Raw genomic sequence first — 17,975 nt, forward strand, 5'->3', positions numbered from 1 at the left:
TTTTGGCCTCAGGTGTGTTCTCTGGAAATGGCAATGATGGGCATTAATATCTTCATATTTAGATATTTTCCTCACAGTGCTAGTTTCTGAGCTTATTTGAAATATCCTGGGTATGAGTTGAGGGTTTAGGATCTTTTGAAGCACTTGGGTTTAGACAGTTCTCAGTGATGTGTACAGGAATTTGGGTACAGGAATACTATTCACAGGTGAACAGAGTTTGGTTTTGACTGAAGGCATATTATCTGACCCAGATAATAATATAAAAATAATCCAAATGTTAGAACCTTAGCTTCTGCGAACCCTGACTTGAGAATAGTTAACCATATATGTAGTTGGACTTTATGTAGGACTAACCAATCTCCTCTGCACTATTTTTGCACAGTACATTGATTATGGTATCCCTGATGACCTCTGTCCCCATCCTTGTTAAAGACCTGGAAATTTGCAGCAGTTTTTTCTTTCTTATTTTACTTTTCTACCCAGCTTTGTGAATAGCCTTCATTGCTACCACCCAAGGATGCTTTAAAAAGGCTGTGAGGAAGGATGCATGTGGGGAAATCTGAGGCTTTTCTTTGGATTTTCCCTGTTTTGTTTTGGGAAGTATCTGTGATTTTATATAATAATATGTAGCAATCTTAGGTTTTTCTATTTTCATTTTTAACATAATTTTGATTTAATTTTAATTTCTCTTTGGGTGTCTACTTCTAAATTAACAAACACGAGAAATTGTCGGCTCCGTTTAAAAAGTGTTCTGGTCTGGGCGCGGAACACTTGTAATCCCAGCACTTTTTGCGGGCGGATCACGAAGTCAGGAGATCGAGACCACGGTGAAACCCCATCTCTACTAAAAATACAGAAAATTAGCCGGGCGTGGTAGCGGGTGCCTGTAGTCCCACCTACTCGGGGGGCTGAGGCAGGAGAATGGCGTCAACCCGGGAAGTGGAGCTTGCAGTGAGCAAAGATCGCGCCACTGCACTCCAGCCTGGGCGACACTGAGACTGTATCTCAAAAAAAAAAAAAAGTGTTCTGAACAATTTAAGCTAAAAGAGTATGTTGTTTCTTTTGGGTGTATAGCAAGAAGATTATATATATTTATAAATTTTTTTCCAGCAAGGGTATTTAAAAGCATGTACTTAAAATTAAGGACTTAAAAAAACTAAGCTGTACTTAACAAAATAGTCTTTAGAAAGCTTTAAAAAGGGAGGGTTTACTAAAAGCACAGGAAATTGGTGACAGGCAAAATTTGTCTTGATAATAGTACAAATAAAGATAGTGGAACAGAACAGATAATACAAGATATGAGACAAGACAATGGGATAACACTTCATATTTACCTTTTTTGACCACTAAGCAGCACACAAATATGTAGCCCTTTTTGTAGATAATAATTTAATTTCTAGATATGATACAGCTTCTTCCTCACTGTTGGATTTTATTACACTGAGATCTTGAACCTTTTGGACATGTAAACTCTGTGATCTTATTGGTCAATGTCATTTTACAAAGAGTTAGATACTTATACTGAAGTGTTGTTTGGATCTCGTTGGTGCTTATTGTTCTGCTGATGTGTATTAGTGAATCTACTCATGGGGAAGATAATACTATACAATAAAAACAGACTATCTTAGTTTCCCATTCAGTTGGAATTTTTTTATTACTCTGTTTTCTATGTTTTTCATTTAGATGTAAATTATTTTGGCTTGCATTCAACCTATTTCAGTCAGTTTTTACCATAATATACATGGCTTAAGATTTATAGGAGGCTAAGAGTGGAGAGTGTATCTTCATTCATACAAATTGTAAGAAAGGAACTTTCAAAGCTGTTTTAGTTTTGCAAAGATTAGAAAAGTACAATTCTACTTTCTCAACTTTTCATCCTTGTTAAAGGCCTGGAAATTTGCATTTTTTTTTTCTTATTTTACTTTTCTATTTGTTACACAAAGTGAAATTGCACACATAAACATACACGCTGAAGGTTGGGTTTATCCATAGGTTTTGTCTTAATTATAGCTATTTAGTTTATTGAATATCTTACTGAATATTGAGTACCTGCTGTGGTCCAGGCACCTTCTTAGGTCCCAGGTGTACAAAGATGAGCCAATTATGGTTACTGCCTCTATGAAATTTGCATAGAAGTGGGAGAGAGAGAGATGAGTGAGCCAGCACTTAATAATACATCTACCTAGGATAAAATGGGAGCACGGAAGAGGAACATCTGTATCAGTGGGTCCCTGAATGCTTCTTCAGGAAAATAATGCTTTATCTATGATTTGAAGTATAGTTGGAATTTAGCAAGATAGAGAAAAAGGAAAAGGAGGTAAAATGTTTTTCAGGTGAAAGAATGTACATGGATACGTACGGAGGTGATCATTATTAGCAAATTGGCTACATCCTGATTTGTAAGTATTTGTGGATTTTTTCAAACCTTATATTTCATGTAGAAAAGCTGAATGCATTAGTCTCATCTCCAAAATCCAGGAATTGAAATTTAACCCATGCATAAACTGAATTTTTTTCTGAAGTCTTTAATAAGAGAAAAATAAAAGAAAAAAACCACACAGTGTGTAGTAGATTTCAATATAGCACAGCAAACATTGATGAATTTTTTTTGCAATAAGTTCAATATTATAAAATAGAACAAAATTGGAATTTTTAAAACCAAAAATTATTCTAGATTTATCAGCTAACTGAAATGATTTTTTTATAGTATGAAAATTCTATTAGTAATATAAAATATTCATTTATAAGTTGTTTTTGTTGATTATATTTTCTTAAATTAAGGTATATTTTCAGTTTTTGAAAAGCAATAATAATTTGCTGTGACCCTATAGCCCAGTTCTTAACTTCGGGATCTGATATTAGCATCTCTTAGGTAGGAAACACATTTTCTATATGATAATATCTGTAAAGAGCACAAAAATCCTTGGAACACTGTTAGGAAAACAAAATTGATGTCTCTCTTATTGCTCTTTTTTTTTTTCCTTTTAATCAAGACAGATTTCAAGGAGGAAGACAGATGTTTCTCCACTTCGTTTTTATTTAAATGTACCACTTGGGATTTGAAACTTCCGCACTTCTTCTGTTTGTTTGGATTTTTTTTTCATGGCTTGATCCCAAAAAATGGAATGAAAAATTTAGTGAAAGTTTTGTTGTTTGAAATTGCAGGGTGCTATGAGAATTATTGCAAATCCCTGATGTCTCCTTGTCTGCCCTCAATTCTCCTATTTTTGGTAATAATGCAGGCAGTCATTTTAGAAAACTTTGCTTTTTTCATTTTACTGAGCCTCTTCCAGAGGCCATGTGCCAGAATCAACAGCAGCCAACCACAGCCAAGATCCTAGGGCGTAAACTCAGACTTCATCTCTCTCAAATATTGCTACTTGAAATTTGCATAAACGTTGAAGAAAAAGTTAAAAGAGCCCTGTATAACTCCTCTTCATGTATTTTAGGAGTCCCAGACAGTCAAGACATTAAAATTTCTTCTGATCGAGCAGTGGATCTAAGCACAGATACCACACTGCAGACAGGGAGGAAGATATGAAAAAAAATCATGTGAGATAGACAACAGACAGAGGCTTATTTGAAGAGGCTACAAAGCAACAAGTAATGCCAATTTAAAACGATTACATGTTAATGGCAACAAGTAAAACACATTGAAGGCTGCTCAGATTACACTGGCTGAAGTACAGACTTAATTACTCATGTTAGAAATGCCTAAAACAAAGGGAGCCTTTTAAGCCAGTAATACGTAGCTGGTATGACATTGAAAAGCATTGGAAAACCTAGGTAAATGCCTAAAGGAAATTTTAAGGAAGATTCTATCAAGTCTGGATACCTTAGCCTTATCCTTAAATGAATAAATTTCTGAGGCACTGGAACTGGTTAAAATCAATGGCAGCTTACTGTGTTATTTGCGGTTTTTATATACAATTGGGGCTGATAAACCTGAATAAATAAAAGAACCTTGTCTGGATTGAGTTACAGTTAGTGCTGAACATCAAGGGTTCATATTGTATTTCTTCAAAGTTCTTTTTGGAGTGATGCTGAGATTGGTATTAAGAGGGTATGCCAAGGGTATGTATTGGCAATTTTTATTTTGTTTGTATTTATCTTAGAGTCATTTGGGTAGGTCACATTCTCTCTGCCCCTACTCCCAACTTCTCCTCATTAGATTGTAAGGACCATGAGGACAGACATTGTTTGTTTTATTTGTGCTTAATTTTCATGCAGTGCCCTAGTAGGGGACAATGCTCACAATAGTTGCTCAACAAATACTAGTGGAACTGTATTAAAACTGAGTTTTTGCTCACATATATTGTTTATTTTACCTTTAGTGGATCACTTCTCTTTATGCCTTCAGTGCTATACTTTTTTAAAAGAAGTGTGTTAGTCTGTTTTGCATTGCTCTAAAGGAATACCTAAGGCTGAATAATTCATAAGGAAAATAAGTTTATTTGGCTAATAGCTCTGCAGATTGTACAAGAAGTTTAGAGCCAACATCTGCTTCTGGTGAGGGCTCAAAAAACTTTCATGGCTGAAGGTGAAGAGGGAGCAGGTATGCAACATAGCAAGAGAGGAGGGAGCAATTTATAGGTTCTTTCAAACAACCAGCTCACATGGTAGTGAGAACTCACTCATTACTGCAGGTGGGCACCAAGCTATTCATGAGAAATCTGCCCCCATAACCTAAACACCTCCCAGTAGGCCCCACCTTCATCATTGAGGGTTACATTTCAACACGAAGTTTGGAAGGGACAAAATAGCCAAATTATATCAAGCACAAAGAAGAAACAGAAAAGGTCAATGGTGGAGCTAGTATTCAAACCCAGATTCGTCTAATTTCTACATCCGTGCTTTCAACTGCTTATCTGCATTGCTTCAAATATTCAGAAAAGAAGAAATGTTTTCTATATCCCAGGAACTTAAAAGTGAAAAAGCAGAGAGCTAGAAGACCATGTAGTGCTGAATTGAGAGTCATGAGTGTTACAAGGATAGGGGGTGGTGGCCCTGTGAGGACCAGAACCCTCCAGGGGAAGCTTTCTGGGTGAGGCAAGAGGTGAACTGGGCCTTGAAGGAATGGGTAGAATTTAAATGGTAATGAGGAAGGCAGCAATCAGAGGAAGCAGACATGTATGGAGGAATGGAACTGAGTTCAATGGTGATTTGTTCAGGAAAGAGGGCATAAACTGGGCAGAGAATGCAGTGGAAGTGGTGGGGAGTAATACTGGGCAGGTAAGGTAAGCTCTGATCTGGAAGGCCAGCATGGGAGCCTAGACTGGTTGAAGTAAGAAATGGCTTGTCCTTGGAAGAAAACGTGCCAGACTTGGTACTGTGTGAAGGTACTGCACAGACCTCCCAACTGGTTCTTAGGAGAGCCAAACTGAGATTAAGTTCTGAGAACTAAGTAAGAACTGACAGCCATTGTGGGTTAGAAAGTAGTGGGGCAACATGTTACAGGTAGTGCTTCTGGAAGGTTAGATGCTATTAGAATAAAATCATTGCCATTTTGGGGAGCTGGGAAAATGGATGTCTTCAGTCTAGTCTAGAAAGGGGTGATTTGAATAAGCTTATGTAAGAAAGAAAAGAAAAGCCTTTTTACTCACTGGACCATTTCATAATCTTGACTTTTGTCAAACATAAATCTGTGTCATTTTTCTTATTTAAAACAGCTGAGTAGTTTACTCTCCTACTTAGAGCTGTGATCCTTATCATGGGCTCTTGTGATCTAACCCCAGCCTGCCTCCCTGGCCAGTCTCCTTGCTTAATAACCTCTAGCCATATGACCCTGGAATACCAGTCTCTTTCCCACTTCAAGTCCTTTACACTTGTTGTTTCCTCTGCCTGGGATGCTCTTCCCTCATATCTTCATGACACTTGTTCATTTACAGTGTAGCTCAAAGCATACCTCCTCAGGGAGGCCTTTCCTAGACACTATATGAGGTATGCTCCTGCACCCCCAGCCTTCATGATTGCTTTTTATCCCATTACTGGGTTTTGTTTCCAGTGGAACTTATCACTTATTACTGTCCAAAATGATTTTATTTATTAATTTTTTAGCCACCTTTCTCTTATAGAAATAAGGTTCCTGAGGACAGGGAGTTTATTCATTATACTACGGTATCCCTGACATCAGGACCTGTGCCTGCTAATAGTAGATGCTTTCTAAATATGTTCTGAATATTAGGTAGCTAGTTCCCAACTGCACGGCCCTGAAAGTGTATGAAAATTGGAAATTGGCTTCTAGATTTTTGTATTACATTGCCAAGTGATGGAGTGATGAGATTGAAATCTACTGCTTTTTGCCCTTTTTTTTTTTTTTTTTTTTTTTTTTTTTTTGGTGGAGTAGAGGAGGGCCTCTACAAGCAGCAGATACACACAGTAAATAAGATTTATTTCAGCCAGCAAGTATTTATTGACATGAAAATTGGGGGAAAAAGTGACTCTTTGTGAGTGACTAGTTTCTTGGAGTCTATTAACGCATCAGTTTAAGCATCAATTCTCTATGGTATGATTTAATGTTTCTTTTTTTACTTTATAAACATGAAGCTGCCTTCAATTTTATTGTTAAATTTAAATGTTTTACATTGGAAAAAAGTAAATTGAATTTTAAAGTGAGGTCTTTCCCAGTCTCACTTTCATGGTTTCAGGTTATCAAAGTTTTAATTTTTCTTTGTATGGAAGATAATTATAATATTCATTTTTGCTCCTGAGTAAAGCCACGAGTGTCAAGATTATTTTTCTTTTTTAAAAATTAGAATTGTCAATTTATAGTTGTATACATTTATGGGGTACAAAGTGATGTTATAATTTACAAATACAATGTAGAACAATTGTATCCTTCATCTCAAATATTTAACATTTTTTAAAATTTACTCTGTTAGCAATTTTGAAACGTACAATATTATTGACCACATTCACCACACTATGCAATAGATCTCAAACATACAAAAAAAATATTCTTCTTGTCTAACTGTAGCTTTATACCCATTGACCATCAGGCCCGTAGCTTCTGTAACCATCATTCTCCTCTTTGCTTCTATGATTTTGATGGTTTTTAATTCTACATATAAGTGAGAACGTGCTGTATTTGTCTTTCTGTGCCTTATTTCACTTAGCATAATGTTCTCCAATTCTATCCATGTTGTCTCAAATGACAGAATTTCTTTCTAAAGGCTGCATAGTATTCCACTCTGTATACAATCTACCGCTTTATTTTTTCTTGTTTTTTGAGACAAAGTCTCACTCTGTCACCCAGGCTGGAGTGCAGTGGCGCGATCTCAGCTCACTGCAACCTCCGCCCCCCAGGTTCAAACAGTTCTTCTGCCTCAGTCTCCTGAATAGCTGGGATTACAGACGCGCTGTAATTTTTGTGCTTTTAGTAGAGACGGGGTTTCACCATCTTGGCCAGGCTGGTCTTGAACTCCTGACCTCATGATCCACCCGCCTCGGCCGCCCAAAGTGCTGGGATTACAGGCGTGAGTCACTGCACCTGGCCTATCTACCACCTTTTATTTATCCATTCATCTGTTGAGGGACACTTCCATAACTTAGTATGGGTGTACAGACATCTTTTCAATAAACTGATTTAAAATATTTGGGGTAGATACCCAGCAGTGGGATTACCAGATCATGTGGTGATTCTATTTTTAGTTTTTTGAGGAACCTCTGCACTGTTTTCCACAATGGTTGTACTAATTTACATTCCCATTAACAGAGTAGAAGGGTTCCATTTCTCCACATCCTGTTTATTCAGGCAGTATATTATCATCTAAATCATCTATGACCTCTATATTATATATCTTTTGAGTATTTTTAAAAGTGGACACTCAAGCTTTCATATATTTGTTGTCAATGTGTGGTTCCTCAGACCTGTGGTGTCAACATCACCTGGGAATTTGTTAGGAATGCAGATTCCTAGGCTCCCTATGGACTTAATCAGAAATTGTGGGGGTCAAGTCCAACACTCTTTTTTAAAAAGCCCTCCAAGTGATTCCAGTGCTTGCTGAAATTTGAGAACCATGGCTCAGTAAATGTTAAAGGTTCAAGGTAGCATGATCCCACAAATCAGCCAAGTGGCATTAATTATTAGCCTGGTAAGCCCACCTTCTTTTCAGTCACTGAGTTTGATTGGTTCACTAAGGCTAGGCTGTAAAGTTATTTGCTAGATTGATTGCTACATATTGACTTTGGGTTGTTTGTATTTCTCTGAACCTGTCACTGTAATGATTTGTCAAGACACTTAATAGGAATAGGCCGTGATTTTTGCACCCATGGCATTCTGAGTCATGGGTGGCTGGGTCTTTATGCACTCCAGGATAGGTTTCTTCAGGCACTGGGCATGCCATTCATGTACTTTTAAGGCGGGAGCTGTCGCTGGTGGATCACAGGGTATCTTCAGGGACATTTAGTTCACTCTCAGCTTGGTTTACAGGTGGGGAAATTGAGCCCCCGTGAAGTTGTGCTTTGCTTGCAGTTAGAGGTACAGACAGGATTTCAGGTCTCCTGAGTCCCTCCACTGCACCAGGATTCCTGCAGGGGGACAGAGCTACAGCTTTTTCTGTGCCTACAGGACATTCCTTTCCTACTGTGAGGGTTTTATTTATTTATCATTTTATTTAAAGAAAAAAAGTAAATAGAAAAAACCCCGGAAGTTCTCACTGAAACTAATAAAAGTGTCTAAAGAGAATGAAAAAATCAGTTTGAGAACTTTGGTATGGAGGAAATAACCTGACATTAAATGTTTTAATTATAGTTGTTGCATTGGGCTTATCAGTGTGGGAAGAGGGAGCATTTGAGCCTTACAGGGAAGTGGGATATGGACAGCAAGATGACCCTCTTCCTGAATTTGCCTGTTTGGGCCTGCAGCCTGGTGACTCTGTGTGTGATCCCAACAGCTGTCATAGAGATGGGCTGGACTTAGCAGAGACCTGGGTCCTAGGCCCAGCACTGCCCACTAGCTAGTGGTACAATGCCCCATGAAGAGGCCACTTATTCTCTCTGGCCTTCACTATTGGTAAATAGGTATAATAATATACACCCTGCCAATCCTGAGAAATTTCAGGGAGTGGGAAGCAGTGTATCTCGGTGGTTAAGGGCAGAGTCTCTGGATTCAAATTCTGGCTTTCTAACTCACTGGTATGATAGTAGGCAGGCCACTTATCCTCCCTGTTTTCTCACCTGAGAATGGGTATAATGAAATTTACTTCTAAGGGTTGTTGTGAAGATTGAATTAGTTAGCTAATTTATGTAAAGTACTTAGGACAGTGCCTGGTATTTAGTAAGTTCTATGTGTTAGCTCCTATTATTATTACTATTACCATTAAAAATATTATTTTAAGGATGGGATGCATTTTCTGTAAACATGTTCTCAAATGATTCCACTACTGGATACAATACTGGGCAAATAAAGGGCTTTTATGCAGTAATTGGTGGAGGAGTTGTTCTGGCATCCAGCTTGCACCTGGGCTATTGGTTTTGATGCCAGGGATGGGCAGGCCTAGAGTCTCTGATCTTGCACAATTTATGCATAGAGTGCTGTGGTTAGAGGAAGCTTGGAGTGGGAACTTCTCAGTTTTGCTTTCAGGTTTTTATACATTAACTATCATAAGAGATGGACATCTTAATAACCTCCAAGGAAGAGTTCATGAGCTTCAATTTTGATATTTGTTGTTTGACTAAGTTTCTTTCTGTCTTACCTTTCCAGTTGTTAGGGTTCTCGATATGTATTTTGGTGATGAAAATTTCAACTCTAAAAGCTAAGCAATCAAGATACTCTAATTATCCAGCAAGTGATTGGCAGATTTTGCGTAGACTTCTTCCATTCTTGGCTGTAATCAATGAAAATTTCTACTATTGCTGTTGTTTTTGTTCTTTTTTCTGAATAGTCTGTTTTTGGGAGGGCCTCAGATGGTAAAGTGCCTTTTCATTGTCTCTTAAAGGGAATGGGGGAATCAAGAGTTTGAGAATTTTTATTTTATCTCCTTCTATTTATTTTGATACTCTCTCTACAATCTGTATTCATGTTCTACTCCCCATCTTTTTATGGGCCCCTTAAAGCTAGAGATATGTTTATTCATTTATGTATTCCATTTCTCCTTTTTTCTGGATCCTAATTTTGTGCCTGGTACATACTAGGCTCTCAATTTCAGTTTGTTGAATGACTGTTATTGCTGTTTCTGATTACTTGAAGTGGTCTGTTTTAAAACTTCACCTGAAGGCTAAGTAATTCATCAATATAATGGTGATCTATTATTTATCTAACATTTTCCTAGACATTCATTGATGAATCCTTAGAATACTCGTCTGAAGTATCTAAATCCCAAGATGATCTGTCATGTCATAGATGGTATGGCTTTAATTTTTAATTGGGAGAAGGAGATGTAACAGCTGGAGATATTAGAACACAGAAAAGTAAGAGCATCATTCAAGACCACAAACATGGTTGTTGTTGGAAGATACTTTTGGAATAGGCTTCTGTGTTAGAAGCCAAAAAATAAAAAGCTGATTAAAACTCTAAAAAGAAACACAAATTAGGTGGGAATGAATGTTGATCTGGATTGGATTACTCTTTGGTGTCTTAGGGTTATGATTAGTGACTTACTTCTAATGTGCATTTGTTTCTATTTTTAGCCTTGCAGTGTCGAGATGGCTATGAACCCTGTGTAAATGAAGGAATGTGTGTTACCTACCACAATGGCACAGGATACTGCAAGTAAGTTTTTCTCTTTGTATGTTTTCTTTTTGCGATAGAACACTGGACAAGATTTGGCTCTACTCCGCTATTTTTAATACTTCTGTGGAATGTTACTGGTTCTTGAGCTTTCCTGGTACAGATTTTGGTTGGGGGCGAGGATGGAAGGATGTGGATGCCAGATAATTAGTTAATAAGAACTTCTTACTATCTTACTGTTATCTTTCTCACCATGAAAAAGACTTTTCAGTGGGTGGCTAGTTAATATATATGGGGTAGGCCGGGTGTGGTGGCTCACACTGGTAATCCCAGCACTTTAGGAAGCTGAGGTAGGTGGATCACAGGGTCAGAAGTTCAAGACCAGCCTGGCCAACATAGTGAAACACCATCTCTACTAAAAATAGAAAAATTAGCTGGGTGTGGTGGCACATGCCTGTAGTCCCAGCTACTCAGGAGGCTGAGGCAGGAGAATGACTTGAAACCAGGAGGCGAAGGTTGCAGTGAGCTGAGACCATGCCATTGCACTCTAGCCTGGGTGACAGAGCAAGACTCCGTCTCAAAAAAAAAAAAATATACATATATATATATAGATATACATATACACACACACACACGTATATATACACATATATACATATATACACACACACACATATATATATGTATAGTAGATTCCCTTGTGTTTTTCAGTTTAAGGCATACTCTTAGAGTCTCCCCTTAACGTGTTAACTATGATCTTGTTTTTAAGTAAAACCAAATAGATATCAACTTTAATATTCTGCCCAGTATAAGTGAATATTATATTCATATTTGTTTTCTAGTGTAAAAAATCTAATTCTGAAAGTGAGACAGTGAGAAAGGAAGATGTATGCATATGTGTAGATGGGGCGGGGAGCAGGGGCTGTGAGTGTGTATTATTATGTGGGGATAAAAGAGTAAAGATGAAGGAAAATGCAGGCTAGTTCTTAAGAGCGTTTTTTTTTCCTTTTTTCTCCAACCATCTGCTCTAGCCAAGACATTTTGTTTGTTTGAAGAAGGCTGTGAGATAATTTCATGATAGCTTTTCTAGGTTTCCTCCAAATAATTTTTTTTCTTCTACCTCAATTGAAAATTTTTGAGAGGAATATATATCCATTCTATTTATTTCAGGGAAGATGCTGGATAAATAAGATTTGGTAATACGAAATTTCTCTTCCTTCACTTTTGTGAGGAGTAATTTTTCTTTGCTTTGGTAGAGGTACTTGCTTAATAAGCATTTTACATGAGTTTATCCAACACATTTTTATTTCTTACCAGAAATGTAATTACAGCTTTTTTTCCAGTGAGATCTGTTCTGACACCAGGATTTAGTTTTTTAATGTTATAAACAAGATTAATTTTTTCACGTCAGAAATGATTTTCTTCACTAAAGTGAAAATATTTTAAGCTGTGATGACAGTAAAGCTTAACAATAGGTTGTTTGGATTGGAATAAAGATAACATTGGAAATAAAGGTTTTATGTAGCTTAATATGGGCTGCTCATTTAGTTTTTCTAGCTAGGGGAAAAAAGTGTGGTGTATTCTCCTCTAAGAATGGAGATACAACTGGAGATAATAAGGGAGGGAACTTAATACCTTAGAGTTGGCCACTAAAATCTTGTTCAGTCTCTTTGTGGCATTTGGTGCCTTAGTTGCTTGCTTTATTCTGTTATTCAACTCTTATGGTAGTTAACCCCATTGCATTATGGTCATTTGTTGATGTGTTTCTTCTACTAGAATGTGAGGTCTTAGTCTTATGCATTTTTTGCATAGTTAATGCCTAGTACAGTGCCTAGTATAGTTATTGTATAACAATGTGTTTCTTAAACTAAAAGGTGCTAAGTAGATATCATCATGCACATGTTTCTTATCTATTTATGTTAAATAAGAAGACACTGGTTCTCTCCTTTAAAAATTTCAGTGTGGTGATTCCTCAAGGATTTAGAACCAGAAATACCATTTGACCCAGCAGTCCCATTACTGGGTATATACCCAAAGGATTATAAATCATTCTACTATAAGGACACATGCACATGTATGTTTATTGCAGCACTATTTATAGTAGAAAAGACTTGGAACAAACCCAAATGCCCAACAATGATAGACTGGATAAAGAAAATGTGGCACGTATACACCATGGAATACTTTGCAGCCATGAAAAAGAATGAGTTCATGTCCTTTGCAGGGACATGGATGAAGCTGGAAGCCATCATTCTCAGCAAACTAACACAGGAACAGAAAACCAAACACTGCATGTTCTCACTCATAAGTGAGAGTTGAACAATAACAAGACATAGACACAAGGAGGGGAACATGACACACTGGGACCTATTGGGGGATGGGGGGAAAGGGGAGGGAGAGCATTAGGACAAATACCTAATGCATGTGGAGCTTAAAACATAGATGATGGGTTGATAGGTGCAGCAAATCACCATGGCACATGTATACCTATGTAACAGACCTGTATGTTCTGCACATGTATCCCAGAACTTAAAAGTAAAATTTAAAAAAATATATTTACTTCACATAGCATTCAGGATGGTAATACCACACAGAGAGGTAAATTAGTTCTATCTGAAGGTCTTTCAACTTGGTGACTTATATGTGGAGAATTTCGAATAGGTTCTAAGTGTTTGCCTATATATTTTTGGTCTGACATGGGGAGAGAAGGTTTCTAGGGGAGACCAATCTCTGAGCATTTACCAGGAGAGGACACCTAAGGGTCACTGTTGGGAAGAAGTCCAGTTGTTCTTTGTTGGACTGTTGGGTTACTAGCCTCATACTTGCCAACCAAGGTTGGAGAGATGAAGTTGCCACCAGTTCCTGGAGAACACTGCTGAGGGCAGGCACCTGTGGTTGATGAAAATGGAGCTGCCTAAATTCTGTCCCTGGGTACTTGTTAATTGTTGATAGGATGGAATACTTATGGATACAGTTCTGGGTGTGTCCCTCAGATGTCTTTCTTGTTTTGAGGGAAACAAGCTCCTTGAGAGAGAGTGAGAAAAAAATTGCTGAGGCCATCCTTTTGGGAGACCAAGATGAACAACAAAACTTGTATAAAGAGAGTGATTCCCTACCTCAGCAAAAGTAATATTAGCATCTTTAGGAGTGGCAGGGTCAACATAAGTGGACATAGAAAAAGCAAGAACAATATCAAGGCAGCCATGTCAATCATTCTACAGTGCTTTGCCTACCTCCACAGAATTTTAAGCAAAATTTTATGCAAAAATAATGTGTACTTAGCAGAGCTTTCAGTATATTTTCACCAACGTTACATTTTTTTCTATGGAGAAAGAAGATGATCTAGCTTGTTCAGTAAATATTATTTTCACAAAATAGTAAATAAATATTAAAACACTTAGAAGGTTTATAAAAAATTCTATCAGGCATGCAGGGCATGCGATTATCTTTTTATTCATGAGATTGCTTAGTGGATTAAGAAAAGAAAGTTGAAGCCAAATTCCTTTTACAGGGCCAGGGTGGGGGTAAGTGGTGAGTGGTGGGATGGGAACTGGTAGAAAATGTTTTAAAATAGAAGGAATCTGACTATCTGTTTAGACAGTATAATGCTACTGATTCAGCTAAAATATAATGATTGTTTATAGAAATTATAAAAATCCTTGATAAGATCACATTGACAGATGAAGATAAGTACTTTTGAAGATTAGTTTTGTACTCAGCTCAACTGTTTTTTCTCACTGTTAGGAGCCTAAGTACCCTATCAGTCTGTGATTAGATTTTGATGCCAGATAAGGAGAACCTGTGTAATCTTGCATAAAACTCAATTATTGCTGTTAAATAACTACTGTCAAATCTTAATAAAGCCCTCTCACTACAGAGAGATAAGATATTTTATTCTTTCTCTTGTCCTTCTGGGAGGTGTAAATATATGATTAAATTTGATGTCATTAATTACTTTCAAGTTGTTTGCTTCAGGTTTTCAAATATAAACCATTCTAAATCCCAATTTGATTAAAGGTCATGGACAACTCAAGTTCACTAGCATTCTGGGGGTAGATTAGGTTATGATTTGTGTAATTGACAAAATGTGCATTTTAAGGACATTTTTATTGTAGTTATTTAAAATCTTTGTCTGCTAGTTCTTAAAATCTGGGTTGTCTATGGATGTGTTTCTGTTTCTATCACCTGCTCTTTCTTTGGACAATGGGTACAGTTTCCCTTTACTTTACACATGTATGGTACTTTTACATTATTTTAGTGGACGTTGTGGGTGACAGATTTTAAAGTTTGTCTCCCACTAAAGAATGTTGAATTTTGTCAAGATTGGCAGATCATCTTGATCCTATGGATGCTAGATTTTAGGACACGTTAGGGTGGGCCTACTTCTGTTCTGCCCTTAGTTCAGTGATATAAATCTTAGTCATGGGATAGGGCTCTTATTCCCAAGATGTGACCCTTCTGGGGGTTCAGTGGAAAGTGTGAGGGGCCTACCAAGCCCTGAGGTGTTCATTAAGCCCCTCTAAGGCAGAACGGAACCCCCAGCCCCAGGAGCCTTCTACTTAGTCTTTTCAGCTGTCCAGCTCTTACTTCCTCTTGGGTTTCTGAATCTTATCTTGCTCATGCATAGTCAGGAATTATTTAAGGATTTGAGCAGAGTTGTATGCATCCTTTGAAGCTACCCACTCTGTGGTTCTGCCTTTTCCAGGATTTTTCCTCATGTTCTAGCTGCTGTGACAGCTCCAGATACCTCTGACTCCTCAGCATAGCAGGACTTCCGTTTTCTGCTTGCACACTGTTCCTCTTCTGCTGGATGGACTGGGTTGTACCTTCACGGAAAAAAAAACAAACTGTAAATGTGGATTTCATATAGTTTACTTCGCTTTTTCTGAGGCTTATATCCCTTCTAGTTTATGCCTGCTTTTAGTGATTCTCCAGTGCCTTTGATATTTTGTCCAGAGCAAGAGGGTTAGTCTGATATAAGTTACTCTGCAATTGTTTTTAATGATGAAAATTGGAAATATAAAGGGGCCTTTCAGAATTTCCTACATACCACTTGGTAAATATCTAACATAGTGTTTGTGTAATAGCAGAAAGTCACCATGCGTTGTATACGTTCCTATAGATGGGTGCTTGCATTTGAGAATGTCTATTTTTTGCCAAAGTGCTGATCTAAAAACTACACTTTAAGGTAAATTATTATAAATATAAAGTGTTATAAAATACAACTTTGTGTCACGTTTTATCTAAAACTTGTCTGCTAGCTGTAATAAACATTAAACATTAACAGCTAACAATTTTCCTTGCCAGGATTAGGGAGTCATGTTGGTGGTCCAGATCTCCTGAATCCATCCAAGAAAAACTAGAGCCATTGCTTTCTTTGTCTTCTTGGTAGATGTCTGTATAGTAAGTAGCGGGTAGAGACACTCATAATCCCTTAGAACCTAGCTTTTTATGGAGGATGTGTTGGCAATGTTTGTGTTGTGGTGCTTCTCCCCCAGAAAGGCATTTCAGAAGTCATGGCTGACTCAGCATTTTCCCCTTTCCTTCACCTTCTTGTGAGTGCATTCACGGAAGCACAGGGGCATTGTCAGATCAAAGAAATAGACAGGGAAAAATATCAGCTGTTAAATCACTTTCTCTTTCTTCTCAGCTGAAACTGGTTCTGCCAGCCTAGTTCCTTCAAGTAGGGTGCCTATTTAGCTGAACATTGTGTATATAGTTTTTCTGGAATATGATAGCAGAAGCTTAGCCACTCTTCCATAGTTTGCTAATCTTTTTAACATAAAATAAGTTATACCTGATGTAAATGACGAGTTGATGGGTGCAGCACACCAACATGGCACAAGTATACATATGTAACAAACCTGCACGTTATGCACATGTACCCTACAACTTAAAGTATAATAATAATAAATAAATTAAAAAAAAAGAATGCTGTTTTTTGGCTCATTAAATACCTAGAGTAATCTCTTCTTAAAATGTAATGCGTTCAGGATTTCTTAATTCAAGGATTATTTATTGCATGCTATTTATGTATACAACATATAACAGATAACTCAAGTATGTGGTAGTAGTTGCAATATTGTTATCATATTATTTCACACTTCTTTGGGAAGTCATAAAATAATTACCAGTTCATTAACCTGGACTTCTTAGGGGGATTCAAAGTAAAGCCAAGTATGAAATAAACTGACTATAATGTGGCCTTCTATACGGGGCCACCAGTGAATGGCAGGACTGGGACCATGGTGAGGCGAGTAAGGCACTGGCCTCACTTGTGAAATTTAAGAGAGTGCCAAAACAACCCAGTAATCGAAATCAATAATATTTGTATGTAGTTGTTCAAAAAATCAAAATTAATGCAAAATAAGTTGAAAATTATCAAAATTTTAAATAAGGAGATCAGTACTCCTGATTTTTTCTTTTGCCTCATGAACTAGCATGGCTCAGCCTGGCACTGGTGAGTGGAGTAAGGGTCATGGAAGATCCTTGACTGATGACATGAAGAGGATGTGGGTTTTCTTTTTTTTTTGAGATAGAGTCTTGCTCTGTCACCTAGGCTGGAGTGCAGTGGCGCTATCTAGGCTCACTGCAAGCTCTGCCTCCCAGGTTCACACCATTCTCCTGCCTCAGCCTCCTGAGTAGCCGGGACTACAGGCGCCTGCTGCCACGCCCAGCTAATTTTTTGTATTTTTAGTAGAGACAGGGTTTCACCGTGTTAGCCAGGATGGTCTCAATCTCCTGACCTCATGATCCACGCACCTCGGCCTCCCAGAGTGCTGGGACTACAGGCATGAGCCACAGCACCCAGCTGAGGACATATGCGTTTTATGCCAGATAGACTTAAGTTTGAGTCCTGATTCCTATTAACAATTGGATCTTTGGCAAGTTAAAGTCTATGATGCTAGCTAACATTTACTGAGCACTTATTGCATTTTAGGGTCTGTTCTCAATTAAGTAGTTTACATGTATTTACTTTAGTCCTTATGTGAGAGAGAGACTATATAGAAGCTAAGAGAAGTTAAGTAATTTGCTCAAGATCCCATCACTCTTTAGTGGACCTGAGATATACTCGTGGAAAATGTGCTGTCACCCTGAGTCTCAGTTTCCCTATCAATAAAATGGGACAGAATTACCTGTTTTAAGTTGGTAGTTCAAATGGAACCTTCTGAAAAGGAAGTGTGGAACATTTGAAAGTATATGAAAGGAGGACTTTTCAGATCAGGAATATGATTAAAACACTGCTTTATGTAATTTCTAAATTTAAAGACAGTAGCATTAGGTAGGCTTGAGTACCTCATGTCAT

General features: G+C 37.6%; 2 protein-coding genes across 3 annotated transcripts in view; both read left to right on the forward strand.

Annotated features, from left to right (window-relative positions):
- LOC102127036 (NBPF family member NBPF4) overlaps window positions 1-17,975 on the forward strand; it is a 635,890-nt gene that overhangs the window by 423,734 nt on the left and 194,181 nt on the right.
- The window catches only part of NOTCH2 (notch receptor 2), a 190,372-nt gene that overhangs the window by 61,254 nt on the left and 111,143 nt on the right, over window positions 1-17,975 (forward strand). For both annotated transcript variants that reach the window (XM_005542140.4, XM_005542139.5), the window contains exon 2: window positions 10,630-10,711. In XM_005542140.4, the coding sequence (XP_005542197.2) occupies window positions 10,674-10,711 (38 nt within the window). In that variant the 5' untranslated portion in view covers window positions 10,630-10,673. The remainder of the gene's footprint in view (window positions 1-10,629; window positions 10,712-17,975) is intronic.

The sequence above is a fragment of the Macaca fascicularis genome, chromosome 1 (genome assembly GCF_037993035.2).
Source record: "Macaca fascicularis isolate 582-1 chromosome 1, T2T-MFA8v1.1".
Lineage (NCBI taxonomy): Eukaryota > Metazoa > Chordata > Mammalia > Primates > Cercopithecidae > Macaca > Macaca fascicularis.